Below are 12,819 nucleotides of genomic sequence, written 5' to 3'. Positions count from 1 at the left end.
TTTTGAACTTACCTATATTTTTTGTGTTAGAGCCATGAGTTGATTGTTGTTAGTCTGTTCTCACATTGCTGTGAAGAACTACCTGAGACTGGGTAATTTATAAAGAAAAGAGGTTTCATTGACTTCCAGCTCTGCAGACTGCACAGGAAGCATATGGGAAGCTGGGGAGGCCTCAGGAAACTTCCAGTCTTGGTGGAAGGCCTTCGAAGGGGAAGCAGGCACGTGTTACACAGTTAGAGCCAGAGGAAGAGAGCTTGGGGAGGTCTACACACTTCTAAATAACCAGGTTTAACAACAAGAATAGCAAGGGGGGAAATCCACCCTCGTGACCCAGTCACCTCCCACCAGCCTGCTCCATCAACATTGGGGATTACAATTTGACATGAGATTTGGGCAAGGACAGAAATACAAACCATATCAATTGTGATATTAAAAATTTAAGAGAAAGTTATCAAATATAGTGTTCAAAACCTTTTCCTTGGGGTAAGTAAGAGTAGCTTTAAAATTTTTCTGGGATTCTCTGTCTCCTTTATGCCAAATTCTAACCTGTGTAGTATTTAGCCTAGAACATTGATGAAACAGCAATGCAGGCGGTTGGAGGGCATAGAAGCCTCTTCATGAGGTAATTGCTGTCCATGTTTTTTTTGTTGTTGTTCTTTTTTTGAGACAGGGTCTTGTTCTATTACCCAGGCTGGAGTGCAGTGGCATAATCACGGCTCACTATAGCCTCAGCCTCTGGGCTAAAGTAATCCTCTCACCTCACCTTCTCCCCAGCAGTAGCTTGAACTACTGGCATGTACCACCATGCCCAGCTAATTAAAAATTTGTAGAGATAGGGTCTCACTATGTCGCCCAGACTGGTCTTGAACTTCTCGGCTCAAGTGATCCGCCTGCCTCAGCTTCCCAAAATGCTGGGAGTGTTTTTTGAGTACCCTATTCTCAGGATGGAATTGAGGTGGTAGTACTAATGGGAGAAAGAAACATAGCTTCACCTCATGGGGGAAAACAGTAGTTTAAATGAGAGGCTAGGCACAGGAGTCCAGAGGTAAGCCCCAGGCATGGGAGCTCTGCCACTTTAGGGACCCAGACATCCATCTTGCATGTTGTGGCTACTTAGCATGCCACCCAGGAACAGAGATTTGAGCTCTGGCTACCATTTTCATATTCTAAAACAGCAGAAAGAAGAGAAGGGACAAAGGGCACACACAAGCTGTCTGGTAAGGCTTACTGTGGGTTGTTATGCAACACGACTACTTACTTCCTGTTGATCAGAAGGAAGTCTTCAGGCCGCACAAAGGGAAGCTGATGTATTAGTCTATTCTTGCATTGCTGTAAAGAAATAGCAGAGACTGGGTAATAAAGAAAAGAGGTTTATTGGCTCATGGTTCCGCAGACTGTACAGGAAGCATAGTGGCTTGTGCTTCTGGGGAGGCCTCAGGAAACTTCCAATAATGGCAGAAGGCAAAGGGTTGGTTCGGGGCGAGGTGTCTCACATGGTGGGAGCAGGAGCAAGACAGAGTGAGGGGGTGGTGCTAAAAACTTTTAAACAGATCTTGGGAGGACTCTGTGATTAGAACAGCACCAAGGGGATGGTGCTAAACCATTCACAAAGGATCAACTCCCATGATCACTTCCCACCAGGCCCCACCTTCAACATCAGGGATTACAGTTTGACATGAGGTTTGAATGGGGACACATCCAAACCGTATCAGCTGGGAAATGTAGTTTTTATTCCGGGAGGTCATGTGTCCACTTGGTCTGCCAAGGAACAAGGGGAGAAGAAACATTGTGGCAAATAACCATCTGTGCCACAGCGGGGACATCCTGACCAGTCTGGAATGGGGGCTATGCTGACGCAGAGTTGGTGCCTGGGAGAGGGCTGGGGGAGTAATTCCCAAGCTGAGTTTCCAAGGGTTAATAATTAAGCAGATAGGAAGGGGATTTGGTGAGGGGGGAGAGAATGAAGGGATTCTGATGAGAACCATCTTTTAATCACATTACATTGGTAAACCAGCTGTTTTTTCCGTGAATTTCTAATACTGCTATCAGACTTCCCCCATGAATGCTCAAAGGTGCTCATGAACAAGAGATTTGTAGCCCCACCCTATTCCTGCTCTCAAAGGCCCTCTGTCTGTCCTCACCTTTCTAGACCTCCGCAGTTTTCACTCTAGAGTTCCCTTCTCATCATTGGTCTTCTGTGGTAGAGCCAAGGTTTCTAGCCAAGACCAGCTCTTTCTCCGATCTTTCTTGAAAGTTAATCAGTTAATTTTGTTCGAGCCTAATCACTGGAGCCCCCACATGGAAATATTTTAAGTGTCCATGACTGCCATGGGGGCTGGAGCCACTCTTTCCCATGGCCTTCCCGCTCTCTCTACAACTTCTGTACCTACGTTCTTGAGAAGTGTGTCTTTCCCCTAGACTGGATACAGGCCTTTCTTTGCACACTGAAAGACTCATTAATACTTGAGGTCAGGGGTTGCCAAACATGCTTTTGGGGCTAGACAGTAAATCTTTGCAGGTGATCCAGTCTCTATCACAACTATTCAACTCTGCTTGAGTCAAAGCCACCACAGACAGTATGAAAACAAATGGGTTCAGCAGGAGACAGAGTTTAATCTGCAGTCTCGAGAGAAAGTTCTCACTGCCACTGCCCACCTCCCAGACTAGATAGGAAATCTGCACTACCAGGTATTGAAACCTCCCTGGCCCTTGAGATCTGAATATAATTTGCCTCCAACTTCTATTTCCATAGTCTGGGTAACTCCAAAACTCTGAGACTTCTATGATTTCCTAAAAGCTTAAGTTATCCCAGCACTGCCTGCCTTCAAGTTCAGTTCCATACAAGTGAGATGTGAATCTCAGCTCCTTCTATGCTGCCCTGAGGCTTCTCAAACATGTCCCACCTTACCCTCCTCCTCACCCGGCAGCAGCTCCCAGCTCACCTTCCCCAGCTGCCCTCGCTTGCCCCACCCTCTCCCCGCCTCTCCTGTGACTGCCAACCTCCCGCTCCACTGCATGCCCAGCAGTTCAACTCCTTCAAGTGTTCTCAGTCCTCAGTTCTGCCAGTGATTATCAAGGGAGAGCTCCAAATAAAGCCAATTTCCTCAACTAGAGTTTGGGTGCCAAGAACATTATAAATCTTTATCTCGTTATGCCTGGTCCTGCGGAGACTGTGTGTGGAGCAGTTGACAGGAAGTCAGGGACTGAGCAGCGTCAGCAGTGGCAATGTGGTCTTTTGAAGACTGAGAACCATGGGTTTCTGCCTTCATGGAGAATGCTAGGTGCTAACTACGGCAAACATGACTTATCATTACATATGTGAACCTCTTAAAATTTGAGACAGGTCTCAGTTAATTAAGAAAGTTTATTTTGCCAAGGTTGAGGATGCGCTCCCATGACATGGTCTCAGGAGGTCCTGACGACATGTTCGCCAGGTGGTCGGGGCACAGCTTGGTTTTTATACATTTTAGGGAGACATGAGACATCAATCAATATATGTAAGATGTACATTGGTTCCATCCAGAAAGGCGGGGACAATTCAAAGCAAGGAGGGGGCTTCCAGGGCACAGGTAGAAGAGAGACAAATGGTTGCATTGAGTATCTGATAAGCCTTTCCAAAGGAGGCAATCAGATATGCATCTATCTCAGTGAGCAGGGGGATGAATGGGAGGCAGGTTTGCCCTGAGCAGTTTCCAGTTTGAATTTTCCTTTCAGCTTAGTGATTTTAGGGGACCAAGATATTTTCCTTTCACATATATAATGCACATCCTTGGCGATATCTAGACAAAGGGGACAGCTGGGAATATTGCTGAGGTCTAGCAAGCTGCTAAAAGCTGGCAGTCAGAAATGTGTATAGTAAATGTAAAATACAAGCTTTTGAAGCCAGCAGCATGTGTTATATACCTTTTATCTTGAAAGTTAACAATTCATGTCCTCTATTTCTCTGTTGGGTTCTTAATGTTCCTGCTGAATTGTATATACTCTGCCTGCACACTTTTGCCTCCATTGCTGAAATGATCTCATTTCTTTCTACCTGCTTCCACTTCATCCTGCATGCTAGACTCAAGCTATAATTAGTCAGATTAAGCTGTGATCTGATTTTATTGTCTTACCCAACAACACGACTCCCTGCTCCCACACATCACCCTTGACCCATCAGAGCCTTTGCTTTCACTGAACAGGCTCTGTGTGTTCTCACTGCTGTGTCCCGCCTGGCCTTGTAAATATGTTCTTTACCATGCTGCCCAAGCAGTGCCTTTGGGTAGAAATCTTCATGGAACTGTACTTACAGAATTTTTCATTAATCCCACACCAAAGGAAACAATTTTACTTTATTTAAGCAAAATGTGCAATGCTTCAAAGTCTGTTGAAATTATTTCAAATTTTAAAAGTTACTGAAAAGATACAAAATGTGTTTTTCCTTTGGTGTAAATTTCATGAAATATATGTGAAATAAGAGCAGACAGGATCACTTGAGACAGGTAGACTTGAACTGAATCATCAGACGTTTAAGGCCAGAAGGTGGCACACTTTTCCCATTTTAAGTGGCTGCACATACTCGCTTTAAGGATTCCCCAACATAAGATTAAAAAAAAAAAGATGCCAAAAATCTTAGGCATGACAACTTTCTGCAGAGGTTTGAGGTTTTCTGCAATGCATACACTAAGGAAAAACAGTGTTGAAATGGTTTGAAGATCTGCAGTGAAGTCAATTTCTTAAGAAATGGTTGAGGTGATACCTCAACCTAGCTGGGTAATAAATGCATGGGAAGGAGGTCTAAACATGATCATTTGGGAAATTTTCTGACATTTCCTATTAAATAGGTTCACATGGAATAGAGATCACTGACCCAGGGAATGTCTAAATTTATGCCTGTTTAGGTTTCTTAATTTTTTTATTTTTTATTTTTTAAACAGAGTCTCACTCTGTCGCCTAGGCTGGAGTGCAATGGCATGATCTCAGCTCACTGCAACTTCTGCCTCCTAGGTTAAAGCGATTCTCCTGCCTCAGCCTCCCAAGTAGCTGGGATTACAGGCACCCACCACCATGCCCAGCTATTTTTTTTTTTTGTATTTTTAGTAGAGATGGGGTTTCACCATGTTGGTCAGACTGGCCACCAACTCCTGACCTCAGGTATCTACCCACCTCGGCCTCACAAAGTGCTGGGATTACAGGCGTGAACCACTGCACCCGGCCTAAGGTTTCTTAATTTTTTGTTACACTTTGTATAATGTGGAATGGATTAACTCCACCAGTGATTTCCTACCTATCATACAAATGGAAGGAAATATTTCATTATGTGCTGCTATGATAAGTGATGCATAGGTACAGGAAGCGAAGAAGTGAAAACAGGTGAAAGAGAAAGGGAAGGACAGACAGAGAAAGAGGAAGAAAATCACCAGGTATTGAAGAAAGGTGGGCCAAGTTGAAACAAGGCTGGGTCTGAGAATTCCATGCTGGAGATGTGGGCAGATCAGAGTCCTGCCAGGTTCTGCTGTGATCTGGTACAAAGTTATTCTGGGTGATCCTCTGTACTGGGGAGGAGTGTGGAGGGTTTCCCATAGAGTGTCCATACCCTACTCTCTCCTGACAAGAGACAGGGTGCTTTCTCTTTAGTCACATAACCTTTTTACATCTGCACTGTCCAGGGAGGCCCTGACAATCTGCAGAGAAGAATCTGGGTTCAAACTGACATTAAACCATAGTTCTTTATTAATATTAAATTGCTATTATAAGTTGAGTATCAGCAGAGGGACACTGTTGGCATTGTTTTTGCTCTCTGAGGACATTCTGGTCTAAGGGAATAGAACAGTCTGTATGAGGACATAGGTGACACTAAATACCATTTGTTAAGTGATGATCTTTAATAGTGAAAAAATTGTTGTGGGTACATAGTAGGTGTATATATTTATGGGGGGTTTATAAGATATTTTGATATAGGCATGTAATGTGTAATAATCATATCAGGGTAAATGGGGTATCTGTTACTTCAAGCATTTATCCTTTGTGTTACAAACAATCCAATTATACATTTTTTTTTTTTTTTTTTGAGACGGAGTCTTGCTCTGTCTGTTGCCCAGGCTGGAGTGCAATGGTGCCATCTCGGCTCACTGCAACCTCTGTCTCCTGGGTTCAAGCGATTCTCCTGCCTCAGCCTCCTGAGTAGCTGGGATTACAGAAGTGTACCACCACACCCGACTAATTTTTGTATTTTTAGTAGAGATGGGGTTGGTCATCTCTACTAAAAATGTTGGTCAGGCTAGTCTCGACATGTTGGTCAGGCTAGTCTCGAACTCCTGACCTCCAGTGATCCGCCTGCCTTGGCCTCCCAAAGGGCTGGGATTACAGGCGTGAGCCACTGCACCCGGCCCAATTATACTTTTAAAATGTACAATTACATTATTTTTGACTATAGTCACCCTTTTTTGCTGGCAAATGCTACGTCTTATTCATTCTTTTTTGTACCCATTAGCCATGCCCACCTCCCACACTCTACCCCCCAACTACCCTTCCCAGCCTCTGGGTAACTATCCTTTTACTCTCTATCTCCGTGAGCTCAATTATTTTAATTTCTAGTTCCCACAAATAAGTAAGAACATGTGAAGTTTGTCTTTCTGTGCCTGGCCTATTTCACTTAACATAATGGTCTCCAGTTCCATCCATGTTTGTTGCAAATGACAGGATCTCATTCTTTTTTATTGCTGAATAGTACTCTACTGCGTTTATATACCACATTTTCTCTATGAATTCATCTAAGTGTTGATGGACACTTAGGTTGCTTCCAAACCTTGGGTATTGTGAATAATGCTGCAATAAACATAAAATTGCAGATATCTCTTCAATATACTTATTTCCTTTCTTTTGGGTATACACTAATAGTGGCACATTTAATAAGCATCTGTATGTCCAACACTAGAAATGAGTATATGTGTACAGATGCTATACAAAGGCAAATTTTGGCTTGACGGACCACTGAGTGCCTAGAAAGTAGCATACTCTTAACAACAATGCCCATGTCTTTCATTACAACCCAATAGAGTGTTGGTGTTATGTCCATCCTAGATTAGAAAATAGGTTCAGGCCAGGCGCATGGGCTCACACCTGCAATCCTAGCACTTTGGGAGGTCAAGGTGGGAGGATCACTTGAGCTCAGGAGTTTGAGGCCAGGTTCAGAGGGGAGTTTGTATTCAGACTCAGGTTTGTCTCACCCAAAGCCCAGGTCCATGCCATTGCATGGGCTGCCCCAGGGTTCAAAGAGAAGTCCGCCACAGGGGCGTTCAAATCTGTCCCATGCTCCCTGGTAATAAATAAATAAACCCTCAGGGATAAGTTATTTTCGTCCTTTCATTTCTGTTTTCTTACCTTGGCACAATTTTCTGATGGAATCTTAACTGATATTTTAAAAGATAAAGAACATCTAAACTTTTAATATACGATTTTTATTGAACATGTTCACCTTTACATTATTACAAACATTTTACAAATAAAAAATCAGTTTTTGTAAAAAAAAAAAAAAAAAAAAGGAAACATTTCCTGGATTATCACTGTATAGTTGAAACAAAGAAATAAAATATATAAATATGAAGATCATTCTCCAAGTATTAGAACAGAATACTGATGGAATCACTTCAATAAAGTTATTCATGAACATTTGCATGGTTACCCACACATCGTGTCATCTTCCAAAAAATCAAACACATGAGAGGAAGGGGAGCCTCAAATGAGATGTATCTAAATGTCTTTTCTCCATGGGATTTGGTCAATGCATATCAGTAAGATAATTTCTTTGCTATATATATAAGATAAACATTTGAAAATGCAGAATACATTGTGTAAATTAAAAATTTTGTCAGCTTTGTCGTATGGGAAGTAACTACATGGACCACCCACACAAACGTTTAAAATACACTGTGTATATATTATCTTACAAAAATCGCATATGTAAGGGAATAAGGCCTTTATTTCCAGAGCATCTTAACATAGGATTAATATAGGTATATTTATCTTTTATATTTTAGACTTCAAATTCTTCAACATCTCAGCTATTAACATTATGCATAGTACCTAAAACAACATATGAGTAGTGGCACAACACAATTTCAACTACAGTACTTGGTTGTATTCACATGACGTACCATCTAGAAGTGACCAAACAGAATTTCAGAACTGCCCAATTTAAAGACCTGTTAAGAAAATAAAATGCAACCCCATCATATGAGCCCAGTTTGTCTCTCAGAGTGTTGCTACATATACTGGAAGCCTGATGCTTCGGAGTATGTACTTAAATGAAGTATTTGATAATAATGTCAGCTTCAGCTTGCAAAGTGTTCTAGTCAGCATACAAATCTGAAAGCCTAAAATTACCTCTGTATGTTAATTAAAACTAACTGCTGTTTGAATTTGAGTATGTTTTGTCTGGAGGCTAGCTGGAGATGTGTTTTCTCCCTTCTAGCAACCAATTGGCTAAGTGGTCAACCTCCGTGGCTCACAGTTTTGTAAAAAAAGCATATACAAAAGAAATTAGGCTGGGGATAGTGGCTCATGCCTGTAATCCTAACACTTTGGGAGGCCAAGGTGGGAGGATTATTTGAGCCTGGGAGTTGGAGGCTATAGTGAGCAACGATTGCGCCACTACACTCCAGCCTTAGGTGACCGAGCAAGACCCTGTCTCTCTTAAAAAAGGAAAAAAAAAAAAAGTAAAAAAGAAAAAAGAATCCAGAGTTTGGATATTTTTCTGATAGTGTTAAGCTGGAATGGGATGGTGGAGTGGTGGAGTTTAGGACTCTTGGTCAAGACTTTTTCAAGATCATAAGCACTAATCCACATTAGCTGTTGGTATAAGCAGCCTTCAAAAACACCACAAAGGGGAGTCAACCATTCAAGTGTAAACTGATGGCCCAAGGCCTTCTCTGCCCTTTACTAGCCTTCATGACCTGTGGGGTCTCAGTGAGCAGCTCACGGCACAGGAGGTGGGTCTCCTGACTGGCCTGTGCATTCTCCCAAACAAGACATTTAAGACTCTTCTTTATCTCATCACAAATACACAGCTTTAAAATACCATTAGTCTTTTTCTCTAGGATATAATTAGAAAAAGTATACATCTGCAAATTCTTCAACACTGGGTGATTTGAAATTTGACTTTAATATTTAAAAATACATTTACTAATAATCTAAATTTTCAAGTCAAATTTTCTAAACTCAAAACATAAACAGAAGTGGACTTGTTATTTAATAAACAGATTTTTTTCAATGGCTAACATGGTTAAGATGTTTTTAACCATGCTCTTAGAAAAGGAAAATCAGAGAGTAAGGCAGACACTTAGGCAACCCTTAGCGAGTATTTTGAAAGGACTGCACTGAAATTTGAATACAAAGTGTGCCAATGGAACACAAAATGGAATAAAACGGATCCAGACTTTTGCTGACTACAGAAGACATAGACATTAGTTCTTTTTTCTTCCTAATCAGTGTTTCTATTTATTAAAATATTTGTTATATTTACTACTACATAAATCAAGATGTATCTGATGGCTGCTAAGATTATAAAGGCATGATTTTTATGCTTTTCAAAATCTCTCTACTTTTTAAAAAGAATTCTGTACCATTTAAAATACTGAGAACCAGCCTTGTATAGAGAGGTGTCGAACCAAGGGCAGCCAAGGATGAGTAAGATGGGCACCGCCCTGACTGCAGGACCTCTTACATGTCTGATGAATGTTCTCACTGAACCCCACTTACAATCTAGTTTTATCATTTTCAAAACTGCAAAATCATCTGCACAGCACCAATAAAAATATAGCCTAGAAATAATATTTTGAAAATAGAAAAATACGTTTTTAAAAAATGTCATAATAAATATCTCTCTAAATAATATCTTCATATCTCTATAAAAAACTTTCTTTGATTTTTCCCATAATATATAACGAATGGATCAGTTCACGTGAAGACAGAATGCAAGTCTTTACCACTTAAGTCCCTTGGTTAGGCTAAAATGTTCAGGTCATTGTTTTATCCTTAAAAATAAATCTTAAAAAATAAAAAGTATAATAACTCAGAACATTCTCTCTCTCAGAGTCTCTCTACATTCAAAATATAAAACAGGGTATCATCTTTTAAAAAATTCCAGAACCTCTTGGTTAATATAGTATTGGATCAATGCAGAATACCCAATCCTTGAAGTATAAAAAACAGCAACAAAAGTCCTAATATTAACTATTCAAAATTTTCCAAACCTTTAAATTTGGATATTAAAATAATATAATTTCCTCCTTATTTTTGCCAACGTGAAAACACCTAGACCAAAGTCATTCTATTCTGACATATTATCTTTCCTGGGTATGACTTTGAAAGTAAGAATTGGGGAATTACTGGTTATACAGATTCTACATTTTTCTTGACTAACAGTGATTCCAGAAAGTTTGATCTTTCCACATGGAAACTGTCATGTAAGAACAGAAAAACTCTAAGGTTTATCTGCTGTGCTGCTCAACTGGATCCAAACCAGGTATTCTTATTTTAAAAGCTATATTTGATGTATGTTATATTCTACTCTTGCCTCAAAACAACTAACTTTTGACACAGTGGAGAAGAAAATAGTACCTACAGAGAGCTAAAATGGAAACCTACCAGTCCACATCAGTCACGGCAAGCAGCTGTCATGCTGCTACCCACCACCACTTTGGAAAACTGTTAGCCTCAGGTAAGTCTGAATTTACATGGAAAAGGCTTCTCTGTTTCTGACCATATTACAATTCTCCTCTTTTTCTACATTTTGACTCCTGAAACCAGCAGACCTTAACATTCAGTGAGTTAAGACAGCTCTTCTGTTAGGGTGCCTAACACAGTGGGTGTTAAACTTATTTTGAGTCTTTTATGTAGTGCTTGGGGGTGATTCTGCAGCTCATCTAATATTAATGACAATTAATAATATATACTGCATAAAAATGGCATTACATCCATTCACGTATCTCAGACTGAAATGCACTTGTTATTTCATTTATGACTGATACATTGAGAATTATGAATAAGCACATCACATGTTTCAATTGTAGTCTAACATTTTCCCAAAGCATGAACACCCACACTTTATACAATGCTGTAGGTAGTGTAATAGGGAAGATTTTCAGAACAGGAATTATGACTATCTTGACAAAATCTATAGGGTTTAAGTTATATTCATGTACTGTCTCTCAAACTAAAAAACCAAACCATAGAGCCCAAATCTATTGAGCACCTTGATCACAGATTTTTACACTTGAATCCTAAAATGATACTCCGATGTGTATAATGCTGTTTTCTCCACTGGGGTGTTCTGAAAGACAAAGCAGGCTTTTCATTATCATGTGCAGTGACCACAGAAGCCAGGTGCTTCCAAGGCACACAGCAGCACGGTGCCTGGAGATTGCCATGCAGATGTTCCCCTTTGGTGGCTGGTACAGGATAGTGGTGGGTCCTTCCAGAGAAGAAATCAGCATTGACTTTCCTCTTGATAGTTGAGGTTCATTTTCTATTAAGTGCTTGAATAAAATGCCTTGATACATCAACTACTCACATCTTAAATCCACAGGGAAATGTTTTCACCGGCTTGACTTCTAGCGTTTGATCACAACTTGTTCATAAGCTCCAGACCCTACCCTAAAACAGTAGAGGAAAAAAACTTCAAAATTTTGAGCTGTAGTGTTTGAAACTGTTCCAAGTAACCTCGTCCCTGGAGAGATGGGTCATTAGGTATTTTTCTACTAGATCTGATTTCCACAAGGTTTAAAGGCATCATGGATAGAAACTATGTGAAATATTAAATGTTTATAATTAATACACTGGATTAGTCTAGATCCTGATTCTCTTGCACTTATTCCCAAAATAATCTTACAATTCCCCAATTCTTGACCAATCAACAAACGTTGGCAAGAAATGTTCTTCAAACATGTTTATCTATCCATTCTAAAATCGGTCTCATCCAAGAGCATATGTTGACTCTGGCAGTGCATCAGGACTCACACTGAGTTAATGGTGATGGTCTTCAGCTGTCATAATATTGTGGCGTTTTCATGACAGGGTTTCATTCTGTTGCCCAGATGGAAGTGCAGTGGCGTGATTGAAGCTCACTGCAACCAGAACTCCTGGGCTCAAGCAATCCTCCTAACTCAGCCTTCCAAAGTGCTGGATTACAGGCATGAGCCACTATGCCTGGCCCATTACTGCCTAAAGTTATCACCAGGTACCCATTTCCCAATTTATCAAGATGTCAGGGTATACCTTACTACTGGTCATTTCACCCTGAGTGTGCCTGAGTTTAGTAAGCCCAGAAGCAACCACCATGACTAGTGTCTCCCTTAATGACATTTTAAGAGGAAATTCTAAACAACAGAAGTAAGGTAGTAGTGATTACTAGCCCACCATGGACTTAGCTGGACTTCTCAGTTGACTGCCCAGAAACTCCTTTTCTCACAGATTCATTCTACAGAAGAAATAGGAACTTCCTCAACAGAATGCCAGTGAGCACCCATTCATACCTACAGAAAATCAGAATTTGAAGAAACCATGGTGGGCAGCACGGCACACTGGCTTTTAGATGCCCTTTAAAAAATGTTCTGCCTCTGGCCATGATGAAGTAACAGGAACCAGACTTTCCCTCCTGCCTTATATAATTAGAAAACTGGATAGAATAAGTGAAATGACAGTTTGCACATACTAGACAACAGGCAGTGCAGGACTGTGGTCCCAAGAAACAAGAAATAAATGAAGAGAGCCTGACAACCGCCCCAGCTAGCTGCCTGAAGCAGTTTCCTTCAGGATCCTCCGAGCCTGCAGTGTAGAGAG

The 12,819-nt window shown here is 40.8% G+C and overlaps 1 protein-coding gene across 1 annotated transcript in view; it reads right to left on the bottom strand.

Annotated features, from left to right (window-relative positions):
- Positions 1-7,418: 7,418 nt before the first annotated feature.
- Positions 7,419-12,819, bottom strand: part of FAM102B (family with sequence similarity 102 member B) — a 73,467-nt gene continuing 68,066 nt past the window's right edge. The window contains exon 11 of the mRNA XM_010372999.2: positions 7,419-11,634. Coding sequence (XP_010371301.1) covers positions 11,592-11,634 — 43 coding nt within the window. The 3' untranslated portion in view covers positions 7,419-11,591. The remainder of the gene's footprint in view (positions 11,635-12,819) is intronic.

This window comes from Rhinopithecus roxellana, chromosome 8 (genome assembly GCF_007565055.1).
Source record: "Rhinopithecus roxellana isolate Shanxi Qingling chromosome 8, ASM756505v1, whole genome shotgun sequence".
Classification (NCBI taxonomy): domain Eukaryota; kingdom Metazoa; phylum Chordata; class Mammalia; order Primates; family Cercopithecidae; genus Rhinopithecus; species Rhinopithecus roxellana.
The sequence above is the reverse complement of the archived record's forward strand: the minus strand, read 5'-3'. Positions and strand labels throughout refer to the sequence as shown.